Below are 25678 nucleotides of genomic sequence, written 5' to 3'. Positions count from 1 at the left end.
TGCTTTGGCAACACAGATGCATTTTTTTTTGTCATGCCAATAAAGCAACATGAAATTGAAATTGAAAATTGAGAGAGAGAGAGAGAGAGAGAGAGAGAGAGAGAGAGAGAGAGAGAGAGAGAGAGAGAATGCCTAAAATATAAACATATCAGAGACCACTATTACCCCAAAATTAATAAAATATTGTTTAATAATGTAAAAGTGTTTAAATAAAGTTATTTTTGATACATAGGCTATTTTTTCATTCTTTTCACTCTGCACTACAATAAAAACACATCAAAATAACATAAATGTAACTTTTTCTTTATTATTATTTTTATTGTCTTTTGTAAGTTGAACCAATGTCACATTATTATTAACATTAATAAAATGAAACGATTTCTATATAGCTATTTTCCAGCTTTAATACAAAATTCATTCTAATACAAAGTGATCAAAATCATGCATGGCTATGCAGCAATCAGCAATACAAAACATGTATCATAGATAAGTCAAAAGAAAATATAATACAGAAAATGGTATTATCCTCTGTAAGCCTTAAATTCTTTGCTATTTTTAGTAACTGGCTATGTATACATTTTCACACCTGATTTCTTCTTGAATCCTGACTTATGTGAGATGAACTAACATATATATTTTGTATGATAAACATGTATATCACATATCACAATCACAGTCTAGGCATTCTGGAAAAATGTGAATATATTTTTTTATCTTCATGTCAAAACAATACGACAATGTAAAACTACATTTTTACATATATACATTCCTTTTGGACCTCAGTGCCAAAAGCAGAATTGTTCACACTGGAACTATTTAAAACAATTGCAGTGGCAATTCAACCCAAGTAAGATTAGGATTGACCAAAGGCGACCAAATCAATTGCTCATCCAATGGACACAAAAGTGTTGGGCTTTGACCATCCTCCTTCCAGCTTTTACCCATTTTGGTGTCAATAACAGCATAAACCCCAACAGAACCGTCCTCATACCCTACATACACAAACAAATCCTCTGACACAGTGAAAGTAGAGGGGTTCTTGCACAAATTGAACCTACCTACGGTCTCCCCATCAGTCAGACGTATGACTACCAGCATCGGTTTTTCATGGAGATCACAGGATTTATTGTGGCACACCAGAGAGGAGAAACATATATAGACCACATATTGACCAGAAACACCTACAGTCACATATGGTTGCTGAACTGGTCCTTCGGTTCTCAAAGAGCAGAGTTTACTGTTGGAGAAGTCTAAGATGTTAATAGTGGATTCAGATATAGAAAGGATGGCATACCCCCCATCTGATGATAGGCTAAAAATCTCAGGTTGACACAAGGAAGAGTCTGGCAACTTGAATTGATGACAAATAGTATCCTCTGTTAACCTCCAGGAGTACACAGTGCCTGAGGCTGAAGCAACAATCACATAATCTGGATTGCCATGCAGAGAATGGAAAGCAACAACATCTGACCCGTTGGAGCACGAGAAGCATTTGCTAACATTACCAGACCAGAGGCTGACAGCCAAGAGATTCCCACTGTTAAGACCTAAAAGGAAGGTGCTTTCTGGTGAAATTGCAGCATTTCTGAGAAGATGATGAATGCTGCAAATCATGTGTCCACTCTGCAACTTCCACACCCTTGATGGACTTGTCTCTGACAGGGCAACTCCACAGTTGCCCTTGGGAGTTATTAAGACCTTGTATGCTTGACTACCAGAGATTCTGTGAATATTTTCCCCACTGTTGGTGTCCCAGACATATATGTCTCCTGTTGCAATACTCACAAGGTAGTTGCCATCTCCAGAGACGGACATAGACTCCACATAACCTTGGTGAAGGAAGCGGGCTTCTACTTTGCCACTTGATATTGCCCACTTCCACACAAGTTCTGAGCCATCTGCTGAGTAACAGCTTCCACCATTAGATCCGACAGCCACCATCTTCACCCTCTTTCCAGATTTTGGGCCCAATGCTGAAGCTGTAATGAGATCCATGTCCCAAATAAGAACACTTACACTTGTTATTGCTGCCAAGTAAGTGGCTCCACATTTCAGAATTTTACTAGCTTGACAGTTAGCAGTGTCCAGACTCAACACACACTGTCCGGAAGAGCAATTCCAGACTAGAAGAAATGGGCAATTGCACAGTAAAGCAAGGATGAATCGTGAATTTTGATCCATTATGGCTTGCTTAAATGTTTTTCCTCTGGGGGGATTGAAGTGATCAAGTACATTAATTTGATGTACGTCAATAAGTTGTATTTGTTGCTTTTTGCATATTAGGAGAATGTTGTCTCCGTTCTGGTCTGTGTTTAAAACCTTATCCTTGGTTGTGCAATGGTTCTCACCAATCAGAACTGGTTCTGTTATAATCTCAAGATTCCAAGCAAATACATTTCCTGCTTGATCTACACATGTAATTATCCCATCACCCTCAGAGTGAATAATCTCAATTAATGGTATATCTTTTGGACAAGTGAAGGTGGCTAGAAGCTTGCCATTGGGCCAATCAAATATTGTCACAGAACTTTCATTCTGTCCACAGTAAATTATATCTGCGTCCTCAGAACATGACACACAGGTTATCTCATAAGCGCAGTGCAGTTGGGTATGTTCCTCCCTATCAACAAATACACTAACAATGTTTTGTCCTCTCCACCACACAAATATTTTGTCAGCGGACACCAAGACACCCTCAAGAATGGCGTTTTCCCTGTTTTCTCTGTGTTGGGTTTGAATTTCTTGAGGCTGTGCATTAACACCTGCATCCAACAAGACAAGTTTACCGCAATGGGTGCTGAGAAGGAATATGTTTTCAGAACTACTGACACTTGTGAACTGCAGATTCGAGGATTTGGTAAGTTTGAAGCCTTCAAATATACCTCCATTACAAACCCAAGCAGCGCCATTTTCCAGTACAACCACCACAGTACCACCTTGAGATCCAGCTGACTGCATGATCTGGGAAGCTGTTGACTCTTGTAGTGTACAGTGTGTATAAGGGACTGAAGGAATTGGAGGCAACACAGTATACACTTCATTTTGTGGGATCATACCTTTAGACCTTGCTGAATTAACACATTCCTCCAATGTAGGAAAAACACTCAGAAAAGGAAGGAGTTTGGCTTGCAGTACAGTTGGGAGATAGGCTGGTTTGTTCCTCAGTAGACATGCTGAAGATCTCAAGATGATGTGGAGGAGCTGAAGTTCCCTGGGAAAAACCAACTGAGATGTCCTCTCAAGCCACAGAAACAGTTCATCAGCCAGTGCTGCTTGCAGCATTGCCTGGAGGTATTGTTGAGAAATCATTTGGTTACCAAGTTCGTCAATTCTTCCACTTTTCAACAAATGGAAAGAGAGTACGTAGAGTTTTCTCAGATTGGGATATGTTCTTGTTGATGGACTCACAGCAGTAGAGATATAGAAAGGAGGAGAAAAGATCCAAGGTTGACTTGGTACTTGTCTGTCAATGTAAATATTCTGTGGGACATCTGAAGAGGTTGGGATTTCCATGCCTTTGTTGATCAAAGGCTTTGCTGTGCCATTTGCCCAAAAGCCACTGAAATAATCGGACAGCACATGATTTATCTTCTGACATGTTTCTTCTAAACACAGGTACCTCTTACATATGACCAAGGGGAAGTGTCTGCTGACCCAGAAAAGAGTTTGGGTACCTAAAATGGTCCTCAGGACCAGAAACCCCTTCAGGTCTGAAAGAAGACTTTCCACAACAACTTCAGGGACCCTCAAAATAAGTGGTACGTCATCGCCTGGTGGAAGAAAACATGCTAGAACTTCATCATCACAAGAAAGAACATCCGTCAACTCAACTGCGGTTATGCCATACCTGGCAATGGTTAGATAGCTTAAAGCTTTGGAGACTAAAGCTTTCCCATGCTTCCTCTCCAGATGATCAAACATCAGAACAATGTTATTATGGACCTCTTGGACCAGAGTGTTCTCCATAATCTCAAACTCTGAGTTCCAGTGGATTGCCTGTCTATGAATGAGTTCCATGTATAGCAGGACAGAGCATTTTTTAAAAGCCTGATTCACATACATCTGTTGGCCTGAGGTGATCTTTCTGTTGGACTCCTGAAGACGTGTTGTCAGCAGCTGGCTGCAGCTTTTACTCTCTACTGGTTGCAACTCATAGAACAGGGTTGAATCTGGGTAAAACATCTTCAGGGTAGCAAGGATGGCAGGCCTGTTTGCAGTAATGGAAATGAGAAGCTTTACATTTGAAGCTAGTGATTCGGGAAGGAATGTCAAGTCAAGTTGTGCATCTGTCTTTGGCAGTTGGTCAAGACCATCTATGATGAGCACCAGAGGATTCTTGGATGGTGATCTTGAGGTCAGGAGCCTTTTAAAGTTTTCTTTTAGTTGAAAGATGTTGTTGACAGAGGTACTACTTGAATCAACCCTTTCACAAAAATCTTTGAGAAGCTGTCTCAGGGAGTTGTTGACATCTATGAAGTACACAATAATCTCAGGATCCAGGTCCTTCAACCATACGGATGCCTGCAAACACAAAAGGCCTCATGAGTGTCATATTTATACTACAGTAGTCAACATTTGAAGTGGATCAAAACTTTTCATTTTTTGATCCACTTCAAATGTTGACTACTGTATATTACTAAACATATACAATCTCAAATTATTGCTTATTTATCAAATTGAAAGGTTACAAAACATTTTCTGAGAGATACCTGACTTGCGCAATGAGCCAGAAGTACAGTTTTGCCTGAGCATGGTCCACCGTTGAGGATGAAAGGAAATATTGTATTTTTTCCCCTCAGGTAGGATATAACATGTTCGACTTCTGCCCGTTCAATTCTGTAAAGAGAGGAAAATATGTGGCACAGGCTTTTCTGGCCAGATTCATCAACTGTAACAGCCCTTTCCTTTGAGACAGCATGGTCAATGAGTCTCTTGAGATCAGTATGTAGCTGCTCACTCAGACCAACAGCAAAGTTGAGCCTCTTCTCGGGAGTGTAACCTTGAAAACGATTGCACTTTGTGGTGGTGCAGTACACCAGGGCTTTGTGGGAGGTGACCAAACTTGGGAGGAAGTGATCTCGGAGCTGGGACAGCCGGTGAAACTGGGTTTGTTGCTCTGGGGGCACTCCATTTGGTTTCATTGGGATAGTTATTTTATGAACATAGCAAATACATCTTTGGATATCTTCAATGGAAAGGTTTTCGTAGGCATAGTGGATGTCATTTTCAAGAGCTGGTTTCAAAATAAACATAAATTAGACACTTTTGATTATGTAGTAATTATGCGCAATTAAACAGACACTGACTTACCTGACCGGAAATATTTCTGAGCTTTGTCATGTGTCATAGTCCCCTCCTGAACACATTGGTTTACAACTTCATGAAGGATTCTCCTCACCTCTGGAAGTACCTTGCACCAGTTGTTCTCTTCACTTGGATTCTCTCGCTGATGACAAAAGATTAAGAAGTAAATTATCTGGTGCTGTGCACCAATAGTGCAAAAATATTACTTGCCTGGACACCAGGTTGATCAAAAGTTCCTGTCGGATTGAGCATACAGAACGAAGGAGGAATGGCATTCTCATCTCTGTGGTAGCATCTCTCCAGTATGTCGGTCCTGAGGCCCATGCATTGGCATACCTGAAGAACACACTGGAACTCTGAGGCTTCTATCTGCTCAGGTAAATTTGCATCTCCATATTGTTCACCCACAAACCCCTGAGACGAGAAACAAAAACTAAAATTAGATCATTTGGTACGTTTTTTTTCCTCCAGACTAAGATGGTAGACATTATTTTCCCACGTCACAAATATCACTTCACTAAAATGTACATTTTCATACATTTATTAACAAACTCTGCATTAAATACAAAAAGAGATGCTCTATTGTTAAAGGTGCTCTAAGCGATGTTGGGTGATGTCACTTCTTGTTGACGTTCAAACAAAACGGAGGCTTGCTCGACCCTCCCTCCTCCTCATCCCTTCCCCTCCCCCTTCCGTGCTTCCTGAAACAGTCATGAACCATAATAGAAAAACTACCCACCTGTCCAGCAAAAACAGAGCCACCTGAATGTCGGATTGGAAGCCCTTCTGCCGGCGGAGTTCTCGCCACCTTTTGAACGCTTTTCCGATGTAAATTAGGAACTTTGCGCGTTCCTTCTTTTCCCTCTTCTTTGTTATTTGTTCATCGGAACGTCGTCTCTTTGGCCGGGTGTCAGCCATATCAAAATTCTCAAGAATATAAATTTTTAACGTTAGTCATTGTCGTTGTCTAGGACATCTCTCCTCTAGCTAACTTCCCTCTTCATGCTTCTCTCTCCTCTACTCCCCACTTCATGTGCATGCGCACTAACCCCCCAAACCCCACCCACAAATCATTCTTGTCGGTTATTGGCTGGAACACAGTTATGTTTCATGGTCCAGACTGGGCCAGTTTGTTTTTCTTGCCATTTGTGGAGCCTGGGCTGTCTACAGAGATCGCGTTTTTTTACAGTGTGTTCAGGGGACAGGCAGCTAGCGGATAGTGAGGAGATGTTTGCTGTGTATGTGACAAAAAAATTTTTGGCCTAACAAACTTGTGACATTGCTTAGAGCACCTTTAAATGCCTACACAAAAATCATGATTTGTTATCACTTTTTTCTAACCAATTAAACCAATCTCCTTCATTGTATTACCTCAATGCAATTTTAAAAATTTTGAATTTCAATGAACTCCAACCAGATAACTTACTTTATTTTTTACTTTTTTTTTTACAGTGAGAAACTAACCATGGTAACATCACTGTATATTAGGAACAGATGTCCCAATCTTAAATCATGCTGTATTGAACCAGACGTATGTTACCACAAAGAAAGGGCCCAGAGAATTCTTCCTGCACTCCTCCAGCATCTGCAGTCGTTCCTTTTCTGCAGGCCAGTTTTGGGGATCTGCTGCTTCATACGGGTCAATAACCTGCAGAGAGGTTGGATCCATAGACAGTTATTAATCTACGATCTACCAAATGATTGGAAAAAGACTTTGTTTTAGCAGCCTATTACATCCCAAACTATTAGCCAAAACAACCACAGTGTTTACACAGTAAATTGTCTATTGACATGCTTTTAAAGAGCAGTATAGAAAGTGTTAACAAGAGAAGTTCAATACAATTCCAGACAGTCTTTTGTCATTTGCATAATTAAAAATACATGATGTTTAGCTACTATTGAGACAGTAGGATTGCTGGTAAATGCTCAATGTTCCAATGAAAGAAATTAACATTATTTATTCATGTCACTGGATTTAAACACAATTGAGCTTGTGGTAAAAATCATTTGTTACTGTCAACTGGAAGGGAAGCAACACAACTATAATGTTCTTTAGAATTAGATTGTTTCCAAACTGGTCACTTGACAGAAGACAGAAAAGAGAATGACGAATGCTGGCTCACTCTGAACTCAACTCCATGTGTGCATCTGCAATATTCTCTCAGTCTGGGGAAAACTCTCTGCCTTAGCAACCTCCTCTCAACCACAGATTCTGCAACACAATTTATTAACTATATTAGTAATATTATTATAGTTATACTTTGGTGTAGTTACAACTTGCTTTTATTCCTTTCAAGAACATTTGTAAAATAACTAAGTAAATGAATAACTACAGCAATTGAAACATTTATTCGTTCAAGTGTAGATTTATCTAAACATTTAAAATTGTACAAACTGTGATACATACCTTCGGGGTTGGAGCACAGATAAACTTGAACACAAGCCATCCAATTTTCTTCAGAGTGAGAGTTTCTTATTCATTCCATGTGGCAGCATAAAATTAACACGCTGAAGCATTTTGTTCTTCTAGAAATATGTGACAAATCCACACTCATTAGCCTGTGGATGGAGGCGAGGAGGGTGACTGCATGTTTTGCCTGGTATCTCATTTCCCAGCAGGAAACATGTCTCTGTTATGTACATGGAACTCTGGGAGAACCGCCCACTCTTTTGAGAACTGACAGACAAGCGGCATGATTTGACAAACTAGTCTGATATCATCCAACAAAAACACACTCTAGATTTTAAACAACTTGTGAAAACATTCACACACCTATCAGAAAAAGCTTAACATTTTTTTTAATGCATTAACTAACAATGAGAAATATTTTTACACCATTTATTAACCTTTGTTAAATGTTAGTCAATAAAAATGTTCACGTTTATGGTGCATTTACTAACGTTAACAGTATAACATTTGGCCTTGAAAATGTGGTAACACAATAAGGTTTCATTAGTTAACATTAGTTAAAATATTGTGAATAACATGAACTAAGAATTATACTTCTACAGCATTTATTAATCTTATTAAATGTTAATTTCAACATTTATTAATACATTATTAAAATCAAAAGTTGTATTTGTTAACATTAGTTAAAATACTGTGAATAACATGAACAAACAATGAACAACTGGGTATTTATTAACTAACATTAACAAAGATGAATAAATACTGTAACAGATTCATTGATCATAGTTAGTGCATGTTAGTTAATTAACTAATGTTAACAAATGAGACCTTATTGTAAAGTGTAATCGAAAATGTGTTGCTAAATTTTGAGATTTAAATGAACTAAGATTAATAAATGCTGTAGAAGTATTGTTAATTGATAATGTTAATTGTTAACAAATGAAACCTTATTGTAAAGTGTTACTAAAAACTCATATTCATAAAGAAAGGGTGAAAGGAGGTGATTAGCCTCGTTCAAATTTTCTTCATCCACTTACTAAATATAATATGTGGTGTTTTTTTTTTATTTAAATTTATTGTATGTTTGCTTTTTTTTGCAACCCCTTTTACTACAATTTGGGAAACGTCTGAATATTATAGATAACATGAAAAATCTGATTTGTGTGATTTCACTATTTTTTATGAAATAAGCATGAAACAAACATGAAATGAACACAATTTAGAAATGAAAGAAATAAAAAGATTTGTGACTGAAGTTTATGCATTTACATGCAACCACGTCCATAAAAAAAAACCCATCAAAGCAGAAGCACTTTCCCCAATTTTTTATTTAACATTTGTACACAATAAATACAAATAATTTTACAGCTAATATGCAGAAAGAATATTTTTCACCTGTTCTCTGATATTGTCACTGCAGCAACAGTCAATTGTTGTTATTCCATCTGTTTTTTTGTTTTGTTTAGCAGCTCGGAATCACCTTCAAATTTTAATAAATGCAAATAAAATCACTTTAGAAATAAAAACAACTAGAATATTCAGCTAATGCTATTGAAGAAGCTCCAAAGAGTTGAATCTGGCCAAGAGAACTGGGAGCGCAATTAAAAAAATGGAAATGAAAATATCAAAAATTTTGCGTTCGTTTCATAGGTGAGAACGGTATTTGACACAATGGGCGTTAACCTCTAACCATAAACTTCAAAACAAGTTTGATAACATTCAAAAGATCTCAACGAGATCAACAAGAAAATAGGTTGTGACAGGAAAATAGAAACAAAGGGAAGATCCTCAAACATCTTCCTCTCTGATAAAAAAAGGCTACTAAACAAACGTTTTTTTTTGTTTCCTCCCACGTCTCACTCTCACACACGTTCTTTTCGTAACGACCCTGTTCTTGCTTAACAGAACTATGGTAGCCTACCATTTCACAAAATGGATCTTTTTTTTAATTTCTTTCCACTGTTTATATTATGGAATCAACATAATAACTCTGTTCTCTTTCAAATATTATGGGAAAACTACAATCAGTCACTCTCACGAGATCAATAACATGACGCTGGGCAGCTTTATCATCGAAAAGAGGCAGCTGGGACGCAAACACATTTAAAAAAGATGATAAAATGAAGGGGTCAAAGCACTGAAATTCCAGAAAAGTGCTGGGACATATCAAGATATGCATGAAGATACTGTGAAATAATAATGATGATGATGATGACGACAAATCGAAATAACAGGCATTCCTCATTTAAGATGAAATGATTCTTCAACTGCAAAAAAAACCCCCCAAAAAACATAGCTGCCCCTTGTACGGAAGAAATGCACTTAGGACACTGTAATAGGTTAGCTTTCATCGGCAGTAAATAAAACAAAACATCTCCATGATTATCCATCTTTCAGTCCACCTTTTCTGTGCTTGTTGGAGGGAATCTATCCCATCACATCTGAAGAAAATTCATCACAATCTGAAATACTGCCATGACACTCGATAAAAGAAAAACAAAACGCACGCCGTCCGGAACTCTACAGAGCCGACGGCATAAGAATAAGAAATGCGTTAGGCTGGAAAAGCACTTTAACTGATACTTGTATATTGATCTGTATATTTCCATGATTACGTTCCGCCCGAACAGACGCACACATACCGGTAATGCGGAGCCGAACGTTGCAGAAACACGCTCAGAGACACCACGACATCTTTAGATCGGTCTCGCGCATATTTTTGAGGACTAAATATTAGTAATACATACAAACACTGGTCTTCATAATGAAAAGTTGAGAAAAAAGGATATAGCTATGTAGTTAGTACTTTTTCAGATCAACACAAGACAGAAGAGCAAGCTAAACTGATGGGGGAAAAAAGAGCAAAGTAACCAGCCTTCCTCTCTTTTTAACCCTCGTCCTTCTCATTCTCCTCTTCCGCATTTTTTTCCTTGTTGCTTTTCATGTACAGTTCCCTTTCTCCTTGAAGTCCTTATGATCTGTGATGTTTAGCGTGAATATAACATTCCTATGATGACAGTAATGTACTGTGCTATTACATATGAAATGTGTAAATAGGACTATTCATGGCTGACCCCTTTTGCACGACAACGCAGGCCTCCTGTATCCTCCAATAATTCCTTGTATTGCATGTTCGACTCTTCAAAAGCCCGCTGAAGAGATGGATGTGCAAGTGAAGACTCTTTTAGCACCTGCTAAACCCCTGTATGTGATTCCTTTCTATGTTTTTAGATGCAAACCTAATCATTTACTGGCATTGAGTGGATAAACCAAGTTTTAAACAAGTTCCCGTTGCACAATTAGGTAATTACGAATACAAGGATTAGAGTTTGGCATGAAAGCGGTTTAAGGCACCAAACAGTCCGTGACGCCAAAAGAGGTGTTTGTTTTTATGAAAAAGAGTGGATGTCTTTGAGACGCTGTTCTCCACCCACTCGGGTGTTTAAGGATGCTCATAGGGCAGGTTAACGCACACCCCGCCCCTTCCATAAGGAGTGGGAGGGGTCAGAGGTCAGATGGGGTTTGTTGTCAGTCCACTAGGGCGGCGCTCTACACCAGCGTGATCTCCACTTCTTCGGTTTTCTCCACCTGTCTGCGAGCGTGCTGCTTTGGAGGAGGTGGTGCCGCCCGAACCTAAAGAAACACAAAATAAACAAGATTAATACAGAACAGCTAGCTTATAAAATGTGCAAGTCATAAAAAAAAAATTAGTTGGGAAAAATAAATTATATATAGCCTATATGTGACCCTGGACCACAAAACCAGTCAATGGGTCAATTTTTTGACATTGAGGACAATATTTGGCAGAGATACAACTATTTGAGAATCTGGAATCTGAGGGTGCAAAAAAATCGAAACATTGAGAAAATCGCCTTTAAAGTTGTCCATTTATGTTCGAGATTGTGCTGCATTCACTCACAAAAATAAATGTTTTATATATTTACGGTTGGAAATTTTCAAAATATCTTCATGGAACATGATCTTTACTTAATATCCTAACGATTTTTGGCATAAAAGAAAAATCGATAATTTTTACCCATTTAATGTGTTGTTGGTTATTGCCACAAATAAACCCGTGCGACTTGAGACTGGTTTTGTGATCCAGTCTCACATATGGTGAAATATATATAAATGATTGTCATTTATTATAACAGGTTCACTTAAAAGTTGAAAATTGTTATAATATATTTTTGAAGCCTATTAAATGTTAAAAATTATGGCTTTCCTTTATACTGTAACACTGAATGGCTATAATTACTCATTTTATCCTTAGATGCTGAGAAAAAAACGTATTTAATAGAGACATCGGTAGCAGTATTGGTATAGGTGATAGGTGGTATAGTTCATGGTACTTAGTAAAAAGATGCCATTAAACAAATATTTACATTAATTTGGATATTTAATGTGAAAATATGTATTACAAGTTACAACATAAAAAATGTATTACAAATTTTAATGTTAGGTTCGAGCTCGCAATTAACTACAGAAAAATGTGCGATTAGTTAAAAATTTTATAGTTTTTTTTTTATAAAATTTTTATTTCTTTAATTTTATTAACTTTATTATTAATTTTATTATTATTTATTTAACAAATTATAATTTGATAAATAGAATTTGTTAAATTTAGGGGATGAAATATGGTCTGTATATGTTATTGTCAGGTTTAATGAGATTCACACATAATAATATTTAAAACTATACAACTTTAAAAATACGTTACATTTATAAAATATAAAATGATATATTTCTCTGGACTTTAAAGCTCTAGTGATCTGAAAACAAAGTAAGAAATCACTTAGCAATCTAGTTTTTTTAAACTATATTTTTCTAAATGTAAGAAACTGGACAACCTTACACATAACAGTTTTAAAATGTAATATTGAGACATTAGAGCAGGATGTTCATAAAACACGCATAAAAACAGCCAAAAACAGATTGGTTCACATACAGGTCTGAGTTTTCCAGGTCCGGATCCATCTGGAGTGAGTCTCAACGGCTGAGAGAAGCCTGGGCTCTCTGGACTTAAGCTGGAATTGTGATCTAAACCAAATACAAAACATTCTCGAATGAAAATCTTAACAGACATGAATATAGAGAGTAACACAAGAGGTTTCCTGACGACGGTATCTGGGGCGACTAGTGTCTTACTATGAACAGTGGCTTTCTGCGGGATGGGCAGTTTGTGTTCCCCATTGACAGACGGTGAGCGGGGCAGTGAAGGAGCACTGCTGGTCTCCGGGCTCGTGTACGGACTGCAGGGCGGCTGGTCGTACAGCGGCAGAGGAGGAAGTGATGAATGAAGCCTTTGGCACGGGGACACCTGGGGAGGACAACACATGTTACACATGTTTTTTTTTGGTGTACAGCACTTTGGTCAACTTCGGTTGTTTTTAAATTGTGCTTTATAAATAAACATTGTATTGTATTGTATGTTACATGCTAAGCTAGCGTACACAAACCTTTCAGTGTCAGATATTGATAATATACACTACCATTCAAAAGTTTGAGTAAGATTTATTTTTAAATTAATACTTTTATTCATCAAGGATGCATTAAATTGATCAAAAGTGACAGTAAAGTAATTTATGATGTAACAAAAGATTTCTATTTCAAATAAATGCTGTTCTTCTGAACTTTCTACATCATGGTTTCAAATACAGACTTGCATCACAGGAAAAAATTACATTTTACAATAGAAAACAGTTATTTTAAACTGTAATAATATTTCACAATATTGGCATTTTTACTGTATTTTTTTTTATCAAATAAATGCAGCCTTGGTGAGCAGAAGAGACTTCTTTTAAAAACATGAAAAAATATATTACAGAGCCAGTCTTTTGAATGGACTGGTAGTGTACTCTGTTTTTTTCAATTATATAAAACTCAGAATCAAAAAGAGGTATTTAATTGTCAAAGAACACACATTTATGATTATCTTAGACATACCAACTAGCAAAATAGCTTAACATCCTTATACAAAAACATCTGACAAGTATTCCAGAGAATCGTGTAATGAATTCTATAATGCTATATTATCCACATTAAAGTATAGTTTTATTATGACTGTATTCACATGATTAGGATAATAAGAAAGGCTTTGATCTGGCACGACCCCGGATGGCATTGATTACAGGAAGGAAGTGTCCACGCCTGTAATCAACGGCAGGACTCAGACATCAAACCATACACAATAAGTATGGACACAGAGTCTCATTGTCATTTACAGGTCAGAGTGAGTTTCGGATGTCTTACCTGTGTGTCTGTTCCCCAGTGAGTGTCTCCGTTTTCTGAGGCTGTCAGGTCCTCCACCAGCACGGACGGAAAGACGCCCACTCGACCGTTAAACTCTCCCTCCCAGAAGCCGTCGTCCTCCTGGTTGTCCTTGTTGAGGATGCGGATGATGGCTCCCTCAGGGAATGACAACTCGTCATCCGTCTGACCCTCGTAGTCGTACATGGCCTTCACAAAACTCACTGGTAGAGAAAAAGAAGAAAAGAAAGGGGTTATTATAGGTGAGAAGATAGAAAGCTCTTTTGAGTTCTTTTAAATATGTTGGAGACATCTTAAAGGCACAAGCTCACTAGTTAGGGACTATATCCATTTAAAAAAATCACACCACTGTTCAAAGGTTTTGGGTGGTAAGATTTGTATTGTTTTTGAAATAAGTCTCTTCTGCTCACCAAGGCTACATTAATTTGATACAAAATAAAGTAAAAACAGTAATACTGTGAGATGTTATTACAATATACAATAACTCTCTTAATCCTGTGATACAAAGCTGAATTCTCAGTCTTCAGTGTCACATGATCCTTCAGAAATCATTCTAATATGCTGATTTGCTGCTCAAGAAGCTTCTTATTATTATCAATGTTGCTTTATATTTATGTGGAAACAGTGAAAAATGATTTCATGATTCTTTGATGACTTTTATTTGGAATTGAAATCTTTTGTAATATTTTAAATGTCTTTACTGTCACATCTGATGACAGCATCCTTGATGAATAAAAGAAAGAATATATTTCTTACTGACACCAAACGTTTGAAATGTAGTGTATGTTGACTATTTTTAGACTTTTAATAAAGCGCTTTATACAATACAGGTCGTTTCAAAGCGGCTTTACAGTGATAACAGGAAAATAATTCAATGATGCAATGAGTTCATTTCGGCTGTACAGCAGCTCTAAAAGAAAATAGTGTAATTGTTCAGATGAAGTCAGTTCAGTGTTGATGGTACACATAGTGCTTTTGACACATTTTTATTAATGAAGGCCAGAATGAATATTTAGATGCATTGTGACTGACATCATCAGCATTCATCTGTCTGTGTGTGTGTGTTTGACTCACTGCTGCTGTCTCCGTTGAAGCTGCCTGATGCCAGCTCAGGCTCGGTGGAGTTGCTGGAGGAGTGTGAACGTGCGTCCAGAGCAGCGAGCGACTGGAGCATGCTCAGCACGCTGTTGGACGTGGGGAACTGCAGGTACTTCTCTGGAACATAGCCCACATGGCCGGACTTATTTCGCGCCTGGAACCAACATTTACATCATTAAGCATTAAGTCATTTATGACCAGGGCCAAACAGAATCCCATTTTCTTAACTGATTTTGGGGTGAAAAATATGGAACGGTTAAAAATGGGATGAAATGAAAATTCACCATATATTTATATTTAAATGCATGGAATATATCTTATTGTGAACTATTCATCCATGCAGGTTTCATTTTTTTTCTTTTCTTCAAAATGTCATAACTGGCTCTCCCAGTGAAGATGTCAGACTTTTCTCTGGTGACATATGCTCAAAACCCGTCCCCCTCCACAACTGACAACAAATTTGCATTCATTTTTGAACCAACAACCTTGTCCAAGCTCTTGTTCTATCCGGACTTATGTGCCCTAAAGAAGCTTGTGCTTTGCAAGTGAACGGCGCATTGTGGCGCCATTCCAAAGAGGCACAAAATCACTTTCACAGACCTTTACCTGGACTGTTCCCTGCTGGTGGAATGACCTGGCCAACCTTTTTTTTTTTTCAAAAAACGACTGAAGATGCATCTTTTTGGTCAACACTTGACCCATTAATACTAACACTTACTATTCTATTTCTATTCTATCAATCTATTTAAGAAAACACCCTTTGCTACATGTACTGTGTTAGACTAGCTGGGACTTGTCACATGACTTGCATATTGTTGCCCTGCTTCTATTGTTTTCCTCATTTTGAAGTCGCTTTGGATAAAAGTGTCTGCTAAATGATTAAATGTAAAAAGTAATGCAACCTACATCATTTTTTTCCGATAATCCATTACACTCGGATATACGCCACAATATGAAAAAAAGATGTTGCTAATTTCATTTCATTGACTTTAAATATAGAGCTAAAAGAATACAATTATTTATAAAAAATATTCTAAACCCCAAAATGTAGTAATCAAACTCATAAACGGGCCCACTCAGAACTCAGCAGAAAGATTTCCACAGAATTCAAACAACCGTCATTCAAAAAGCTGGAGTGTTGAACTTTCAGAAGAACAGTTGTAGGGGTTCTGTGGAAATCTTGTCTTGAGATCTAAAACAAACATTATTTTCTTCTTTACATCTTCTAGAAACACAGTCTGATTGATTTGGGACAAAAAAATAAACTTCAGCAGGTGGTGTTAAACTGCTAAAATAACCAATGGAATGATTGGTTCACCTTCACCCAGTCCTCCATGTCCCCGTCTTCTATAACCTCCAACATCTCATGCTCATCGATCGTTAGTTCATCGGGTTGAGAGGCCTGGGAGAAAGAGAGAGGTGAAAAGACTATTGAGCAATACAAGGCCAACTGTGTGGGTTAATATTTTTCCAGAAACCAGCAGACATTTTAGCAGTTTCCCAGACACAACCATTACAAATAAGAGAACGGATCCTGGAAGACACTAAAGTGCAGGGGCATTTTTAAAATATTTATTTTGGCGGCAGTATGAAGAACAAAAATTCCAGCATGCATTATAAAATGCCAGCCTGAACTGGCTGCATCGAAAGAATAAATGTGAAAGCGGTAAACTGCAGCCCTATTACTGACCACCGTCAGCATTTTCAGCAGATCGTGTTATGTGAATCCTAAATAACATAATTAATATTCATGAGCCAAGCTGCTGAGCAATAAACTCCCTGAGGAGAAAAGATGTTAACAACAGAGATGCCATCTTTGACTAATGTTATTGCTAAGCTAATGTTTCTAAATATATTTGAAAATTGACTAGCTTTTAGTTGTTAGTATAATAAACAGAATAGGGACAGACATTTGAGACTTATTTCAACAGTGCCATGTGTGTTATAACAAAATTCAATTCAAATTCAAATTGAATTAATGCCAGAGTGACTGATATTTCTTCAAAGTTTGATTTTCAGATGATATGTGCAAACTAGCTATTTTAAACAATGTCATATCTGTGACTTTGATGAGGTTTATTACATGTTATTTTAGTACTATTAATACTATTATAGCATTTATCAATATTTTGCATTTGTTGACTTTTATTTTTATATATTTAGCTTTCATTTTATTTTAAGTTTTAGTCATTTTGTTATGTGCTTCTGTCACTGATATTATTATTATTATTTTAAATAGTTCCATTTAGCTTTTATTTCAGATTTAGTCATTTTAGTATTTCAACTTCAACTTATTTTCATATAGTTGCCAAGGAAACATTTCTAATTTTCATTTCAAGTTTTTTAAGTTTAGGTTTTTCATCTAATATTTACATTTTTATTTTATTTCAGCTTTATTTCCATTAAAACAAGTTTGTTTTAGTTACAAATAACACACATTTCAGACTGTTCCTAAGCCCCAGTTAAATGTGTTTTTAAATAAATAAAGGTAATTTTACATTCTATATTTAATTTAATAAGTGCAAAAAGTGAAACACGATAGTTTTTTTTTTTAAAGAAGAGCTATTATAGAAAGTGCTTTTGTTTATGGTAGTGGATTAGTTAAGTGCTTGTGTCTATTTATTATAAATTAATGAAATTTTCAAAGGAAGTTTTTTGTTTAAAATTTTATGTAAAAAGCATAATAAAAAAACATCCATTTAAAACCTATTTATTAAATTGTATTTGAAATAAATATTGATTATACACCAATATTTATGATTCAGTAAAATTTATTTTATTTTATTTAAGCTTTATTTCAACTAACAAAATCACTGGTCGCCACAGTTTTCAGAACATTCGTTAACCCCAGTTAAACGTGTGAACTTACCTTGTACGAGTAGAGCACCTTGCAGGTGAGCGGGTAGTTCCTCAGGGTTCCTGAAGGACTTGAGCTGCTGTCGTCGTACGTCTCCATGTTCTCTTCTAATTCTTCTCCTTCCTCTCTGTCCAAATCCACTGTGGTCTACAAAAACATGACAATGCGTGTCACTACTCAGACAAACACCACGGCTTGCTTGTTGATTCAATATCATTCAACAAACTTTAAAAAGTTTGCCTGAGGCTTTCTTTGTGGGTTAACGTACAACTGCATGGAACAAACAGCTCAAAAGACCAGCGTCCCAGAGGTGTGGACTCTACCTAGTTACCACCCACCAATCTCATTGGCCTTGTGGGGATCAGGAGAACATTTTTCCCCAAGAGACAAAATGTAGCAACAGAAAAATCAACAAAAGACACAGGCATTGGACACTCATACCTCCTCAGTTGTTCACTGTATCTCACATTACTAGTTTTAACTGGTTACAATACAGGTTGAAAACTGATCCTTCAGTGAAGGTCAAGAGAACTTTCAGTGGGAGTCTGATCCATGAGGCCAGACGAGGTCATTGTAACCTGTAACCTGTGATGTGGTGGGGGGCGGTGACTGATATATAGGCATATCTGAAAATGTCATTATCAACATAAATTTGATCACAATCTCGATATAATATTGTTAATCACCCAGCCCAATATTAAACCACAGTCAGAGGTCAATCTGTCTACGCTGTGGGCTAAACTCTGGCACATTATTACCTAAAATCACTCAATCTTTACAATTACCTTAAAGTACCACGCTACACTGGTGCTTTGCTGTAGTACTACTCTATAAGCTATGTTCACACGTTAGTCTCGCAGTATTCTCACGCTTTACTCAAGTACTATGGCGTATATATAAAGTTATGCTCAAATTTCACTTCAGATTACAGTCAACTTGCAGCAGAAAAAGATGAGATGGGAGGAAAAGTAACAAGTTATTTGCAAGAGAACACAAAGTTTCTCAGGGAACGCAAACGTTTTTGTGAGGGAACGTAAAGGTTTTGCAAGCAAATGCAAAGTTTCTACAAAGTTTCTCACAAACTACCTTGTAACCAATCAAGTAAACGTGCGGGCGGTCTTTAGCAAATCATTAACTATTCTCAGAAGCAGGAGAGTCTCAAGAGAAGCCAGGTTATCCTGGTATTTTTTTTCTGTTGAGATAAAAAAAATCAGGTACATTTTAGCACTATAGCGGTATATAATTTATATTATGATGTCATGATGAACTATATGGCTTTCTCCACTGACGTTGAGTTGTTCAAAGCGTTTCTAAGGATACTGATTTTTAGAAGGCAGCTCTCTGACTCTGAGATGGCGAATGGGTTTATGTAACATTAGCAACACATTATTAGCTGTTTGATAACGTAGTCAAGCCAAAGGCTAATCATATTTATTACCGTTATATGTCCCATGTCACTCTTCCACTTCTTCTGAATCAGTTTCTGGTTCAAACATGTATGGCTGATTTAAACCAGTGTTTCCACTTGCCATTGTTCAGCATTTACTACAGTGAAGTTGACAGAGAGGATCAGGTGTTCTGAGCTGGTGTGAGTGAGTGGAGGCGGGGCTAATTAGCATATTCATGGCTCATCCGTGAATACTAAATGAAGCAAGGGTTTACGAGTTACATTCAAGCTATTTTAAGGCACAAATACATTTTTTGTGATTAAAGATGAATTTTAAAGGATGAAATGATTGACTACAGGGGGACTTTAACAGATGCTTTTAATCAGAAAAAGTGAACAAGATAATTTTTAAGGCTAATAGAAGCTATTATAGGAAGTGCCTTTGTTTATGGTTATGGATCATTTGTGCTTGCGGAAGAGTGTCCTTGTTTATTTATTATATGAATATTTAATTAATTTGTACATTGTGTGTGTATATGTATATATATATATATATATATATATATATATATATATATGTCTCTCCAACAGTGTTGGGGAAAGTTACTTTTAAAAGTAATGCATTACAATATTGCGTTACTCCCCAAAAAAGTAACTAATTGCATTACTTAGTTACTTTTTATGAAAAGTAATGTGTTACGTTACTTTTACGTTACTTTTTCTTCTCACCTGGGCTGGGCTTGCTTGTTTTTTTTTTTTAATAACAAGACCAACAAAAAAGTTATATTTTTGGCAAATGTTAAGGCCCTTTCACACCAAAAGTGAACTGAATAAGCCTCAGGCTGAAGGAAATGTATATTTACGCTTGTACAGTAAAGGGTGCCGCTCAAACTAACCTTTCAGCTGCGCTGCTGTTCTGGATTAAAGAACAAATAATATACAGGAGAAGGAAGTTCAATACTCTTATTTCTAAATCTTATAAAGTAATTTTTGCTTATTAGTATGGTTGAATTAGATCATTGAAGGTCAGCAGCAAAGACATTAATAAAGTGAGATTAAATTCACAAAGTATATTTGTGTAATTTAATAGTTAATTATAAAAGTTGAGTAAAATTCTGAGATTGCATTTTACTGTTTTTATTTATTTTGAGCAGTGAGATGAGTAAGTTCACATTTACTCTAGAACTACAATAACCATCATGTTTACACAGCGCACACACCACCACCTCACTTTGTTTCTCTCAACATGGGGACAGGAGAGCTGTCAGTCAAGAAATGTGAAAAAGTAACTAGCGTTACTTATTTGGAAAAGTAACTTAGATATTTTATTGCAAATTGAAAAAGTAATGCATTACTTTACTAGTTACTTGAAAAAGTAATCTGATTACGTAACTCAAGTTACTTGTAATGAGTTACCCCCAACACTGCTCTCCAACCACTGTCATCCATATTTCTACAATTATGTGCCAATTACTGCAAAGACCACAGCAAGATCTTCCTCCATCTCGGAGGAAGATCTTCTACTGAAATGTGCACTAGTGTGTGCGAATAATTTAAGTAGGGGATGTGAATATATGTAAAGTGTGCACCAAAATATGAAACAATAATATGCATCAAATGTGCTTTAGACTGTGTAATTGGCTATTCTACCATGTGCTAATAACTCACCGTCACATCCTCTAGCGTCTCAAAGGGATTGTTCTCTCTCTTGCTATGATAACACAAACACATGTGTAAAGGGTCTGTGTGTCTGTATCTGTTGAGTTCAGGGGAATGTTTTGCTGCTGTTATCAACATTATTTCTCTCTGACTGACGGAGATGCTGTGGCATACGGGCTAAACTGTTTAGTTAGCAGGGTCTGAATACAATGACGCTGACAGAATCAGGAAGGGTCGGGTCGGGTCGGGGAGGTCAAACTAACTACTGGGCACCAGGGGTGTCATTCATAATAAGGATGTTGTAAAGCCGCAACTTCCTTAACTTTCAATTGGAACTGATTACACAGGTGAGAAAATCTGAATGTCAAACCACTTCATATAGGGACTTTGATTTTTGATAAAGAGAGTGCTCACCGAGATAGAAAGGTCATGGGTAGTGAGGGTGGGTAGCGTCGCCCAGCGCTCATTCTCCAGCTCTTCCATCACCTGGTTCATGGCGCTCTTCAACCACGTATCCACAGAAACGCCCACCTGCCGCAGAAGGTCCAAACGCGCCTCTGATTTCAGCTTTATCGTCTGAAAAAGACCAACAGAGTAAAAGATATATAAATTGTTCTGTTTATACAACTGCTTACATATACTGTAATATTAAAGCAGCAACATGTTAGTTAGTCGTCCAGTGTGGTTTAGTTCAGTCCAGGATGAAATGAAGATTATCTGGAATTAAATTTAACATTAAATATAAATATTAAATTAAAAACTTAAAACTTTTTTTTTATTAGAAACACTGCTAAGTTGAAGTACTAAAATTACTAAAACTAGAAAAAAAGAAAAGCTAAATAGGAATATAAAAAATAATAAAAATGTCAAAAGCACATAAAATTACTAAGTCTTTTTTTTTTAAATTGTTTTAAAAAAAGAAGCTAATTTAAAATAATGAAAGATAGTTTGTCCTGTTTATACAATATCTTACATACATACTGTACTGTAGTATTCAAGCAGCTACTTATGAATGAATTGTTAATTATTAAAAATCATTTAAAAAAAAAAAAAAAAAAAGTAAAATTTCGCTTTGGTAACTAAATGAAACAATTATGCTAATGTTTAAGTACTGAAATTACAAAAAAAGTGACAAAAATAAAGCTAAACAAAAGTACATATAAAATATTCAAATGACAAAAGCACATAGAAAGTTACTAAAACTTAAAATAAAATTAAACTGAAAACAATTTAAAAAAGATAGATAAATAGACTGTTCTGTTCATAAATCAGTTACATATATTGTGGTACTCAAGCACAACTAACTAGTTATCCAGTGTGGTTCAGTCTAGTCAAGTGTTGATATTGTTAACTAAAATTAAAACTATTAAAAATAATAATTTTTGTTAATATATTTTTGTTAAAAATAATATTTTAATAAAATGAGAAATATTGTTTTGGCAGCTAACAGAAATAAAGTAAGTTGAAGTACTAAAATGACTAAAACTAAAATTTAAATAAAATTAAAAATGACAAAAGGCAAATAACAAAATTACTAAAACTTAAACTAAAATGAAAATAAAAAAATATGAATTACAATAGTATAAAAACAATACTAAAATAACACTGGTTCAGTCCAGGTTTACCAAACTCACTCTCAAAATGCAATTCTGGGTCCTGGAAATGTAAAGGGTGTCAGTTTGATCATTAAACGTGGCTGTCACAAACAGTAGCTGTCAGAAAGTAGCCTTGAAAAGCATAAAAAGCAGCATTTAAAGAAGGAAAACAGATTAAAAACTGGTGGGAGTGTGAGCGTCCCGTCGCTGAAGCTCGATATCCAAACACAGGCCGTTGAGCTCTCAGAAGTCAATGTCTAGGGTAGTTCTCCTCATTAGACAGGTGAGGCGTCTGATCTCAGAGGAGCGTACAGCTGTCCTTGCACTTCAGCTTTTCTCATTATTAGGCAAAGATGCTAATTAACTTTCTGAAGACTCATCAGTTTCAATTTACCGACGACAAACAGCATTTGGAAGCTGCTTCGGAGTAGAAGTACTATGTACGACTTTCATTTTCATGTAATTCTGAGGGGACAAACATTTTCAAAGGAAATAATTAAAGTGCAATTATACTTTTAATATTTGTTGATGAGCAAACACAGACTCCTCTGGCACATTGCCTGGTGCCAAATAAAAGCTTACCATTTCCAAACTTTGTTTCATTCCTTATTCTGCTTGTTGTGTTGTTAGTGCTTGTCCATTAGTTCTTAATGGGGTTATTAAATATTTAATGTTCTGTAAGAACTAACGATAATTTGGCTTCAGTTGCTCTGAGTTCAAGAGGAAAAACAAAGATGGTGTTTTATCTACTACATACATTGTCTATTAAATTCTCAGCGAACGAGTAAAGTACAATTTTACTGTCATGAGTTAGTCTCATGCAAAAATGTAAATTCATTTACTCACTCTCATATTGTTCCACACCCATTTACTAATGTGGAATTTGCACTTATGCATATTCAAATTTGGAGGGATTGTATCAGTTACAAGACATGCAAGGACCAATTTGTTTGGTGTCAATGATGACAAACCAGATGTGGTGCATCATAAAACGGCAAGTTTGAATGCTAGTGTACATTAGACTTTAGAGCGATGTTGGAAAGCATAATTATATGACTTCTGAAGACTTATAGCATTTAGTGGTTCATTTACTGACTGTTTTGAGTTTGACATCTCTAGGTCTTTGTATGCTGACAGTGCATGGAAAATACATTTCTTCGCCATGAATAAAGTCGTCATTTGGGTTTAGAGCCACATGAGGGTGATTAAACCATGACACAATTATCATTTTTATGTGAACTATTGCTTCAACATATAAGAGAGGTCACAGGCTGGGCCAGCAGAGGGCGCCACGGCTGCTGGAAGTCATGTGTTAGGACACGGCAGGACATCTTAGAGGAGAAGACATATTGATCAGACAAAGAGACTGACAGCATGTCTCTGAACAGATCAATAGAGAGAGAGAAAATGCATCTCTGTCTGGAAAGGGAAATGCATTCATTACAGAAGGAGAGTGGGAGACGTTTGGGACATTATTACTAAGTACTTCTGCCTTTTTCTCTGATCTGCCCTTTCCTAAATACAAACGTAAACTATCTAACTCATGCACTATAAGTCTTCTGATAGCTTTGTGCGAGGATATGTACAATCTCTTACTGTAGTGTAAAAGTGGCGTGAACATCCTGCTATCCTTCTCCTTTGGTGTTACTCGGAAGAAAAACCGCTGTACGCGTTTCAGAATGTCACAAAAGTGAGTAAATGGTGACAGACATGCGGCACACATCACCTCTGCTTTGCGGATGTTCTCCTTGGCCTCCTCTATTCGGAATTCCAGCTCGATCCGGCTTTGTTCCGTGGGCGGAGTCCCGAGTGTCTCACATTCCTCTAGAGCCTGCCATAAAAGCAAATTACCGTTAATCAGCTCAATTCAATTGGCAAGAAACCAACGTGAAAAAAAAGAAAAGAAAAAAAATCATGGCATCGAATCACATTTCCTGCCACTAATCTAACAATCAAACAAGATACAATCACAACATTCAACAGAATCATTTGTGGCAGTATCTGTTCTACCGCTTTTATTTCATGATAATTAAACATAATAATATTGCAATACAAAAAATATTATATAATATTGTACTGTAGATACGAAATACTGCATATACAGTCATTAAAATCTAATAAAACAGTTAAAATGTCAAATTTCCAGAATTTTGGGGCTGGACTCACTGAAATGTAATGCACATAAAATAAAATAATAAGAGATCTAAGGGTTAAGTGTTTTTTATTCTTTTAATTTTGTGGATTCATGTGACATGGACATTGTCATGAAACAGGAAGGTTTTTGTCTCAGTCATTTGTAATTAAATAATTAGTTTGCATCTCAACAGAATTTGTAACAAATTTTTACAAGATTCGCCACTTACAGATGTTCAAGTGTGTGCGCGCGCGTGCTTTATAATAGATGTTGTTTTCGAGTATGAATCTGCATCCAGCGCCTCTTACCCGTTTGTAATGGATGATGTTTTTGTGTTCGCGGGCCACACGTGTGGCCCATTTCCTCGCCTCTTTGTTGAGACTGTGTTCTTCGGTGGTTCCCGTCTCCGATTCCAGCTGTCGACTCTGAAACACACACACACACACAGTTAACACAGCAACACACACCTGTCGGAATCACAGGTTTCAGATCAGAGTGGTAAAATAGGTAACTCATTACATTCACAATTACAAACAGAAAGAACAGATCCAGGAACAGTGTTGAGGACATTTCACCATCTCTGATATCAGATCTGAAGCACAATGGATTAATCAATCAACTAACTTAAATCCAAATGAACCAACCTGAGTCGACTAGTGGGAAAAGACGGTGAACAAATGTAAGGTCTGAAGATAGCGCAAGAAAAAAATGCTTGATTCTTCAATCAAAGGATATGAGATGCTACATAATTGCTTTTTTAGGAGGTGAGTTGAGGCTCATTGTGGGACATGTGAATTGCACAGTACATTGCACATAACAGTTACAAAGTCTTCTCAAATCTCATGTCTGTCTATTATTCCTTCATCACAGCATCATTCCAGCTGTCGTCCACTAATTGCCAGTCTCTCCCAAGCATCTGTTTATTTCTGAGTTTAAACACCTGAACACAATATAACCCGAGGAT

At 36.6% G+C, this 25678-nt stretch overlaps 2 protein-coding genes across 3 annotated transcripts in view; both read right to left on the bottom strand.

The window, feature by feature from the left end:
* Window positions 1-328: 328 nt before the first annotated feature.
* LOC307160154 (NACHT and WD repeat domain-containing protein 2) lies at window positions 329-7960 on the bottom strand. Its single transcript, XM_079874043.1, has 7 exons — window positions 7712-7960; window positions 7428-7516; window positions 6845-6952; window positions 5511-5718; window positions 5311-5442; window positions 4710-5233; window positions 329-4521 (listed from the first exon to the last, which is right to left on the bottom strand). The coding sequence occupies exons 1-7, from the start codon at window positions 7749-7751 to the stop codon at window positions 817-819; spliced, it is 4806 nt and encodes a 1601-aa protein (XP_079730169.1). The 5' UTR covers window positions 7752-7960; the 3' UTR covers window positions 329-816.
* A 1064-nt stretch (window positions 7961-9024) lies between these two features.
* fchsd2 (FCH and double SH3 domains 2) overlaps window positions 9025-25678 on the bottom strand; it is a 102695-nt gene continuing 86041 nt past the window's right edge. For both annotated transcript variants that reach the window (XM_079873545.1, XM_079873544.1), the window contains 10 exons: window positions 25023-25139; window positions 24307-24411; window positions 21400-21561; window positions 17952-18086; window positions 16401-16484; window positions 15059-15236; window positions 13967-14187; window positions 12863-13034; window positions 12663-12754; window positions 9025-11347 (listed from right to left, as the gene is read on the bottom strand). In XM_079873545.1, the coding sequence (XP_079729671.1) occupies window positions 11264-11347; window positions 12663-12754; window positions 12863-13034; window positions 13967-14187; window positions 15059-15236; window positions 16401-16484; window positions 17952-18086; window positions 21400-21561; window positions 24307-24411; window positions 25023-25139 (1350 nt within the window). In that variant the 3' untranslated portion in view covers window positions 9025-11263. The remainder of the gene's footprint in view (window positions 11348-12662; window positions 12755-12862; window positions 13035-13966; window positions 14188-15058; window positions 15237-16400; window positions 16485-17951; window positions 18087-21399; window positions 21562-24306; window positions 24412-25022; window positions 25140-25678) is intronic.

Source organism: Squalius cephalus (assembly GCF_949319135.1).
Source record: "Squalius cephalus genome assembly, chromosome: 6".
NCBI lineage: Eukaryota > Metazoa > Chordata > Actinopteri > Cypriniformes > Leuciscidae > Squalius > Squalius cephalus.
This window is presented reverse-complemented; position numbering and strand designations above follow the sequence as displayed.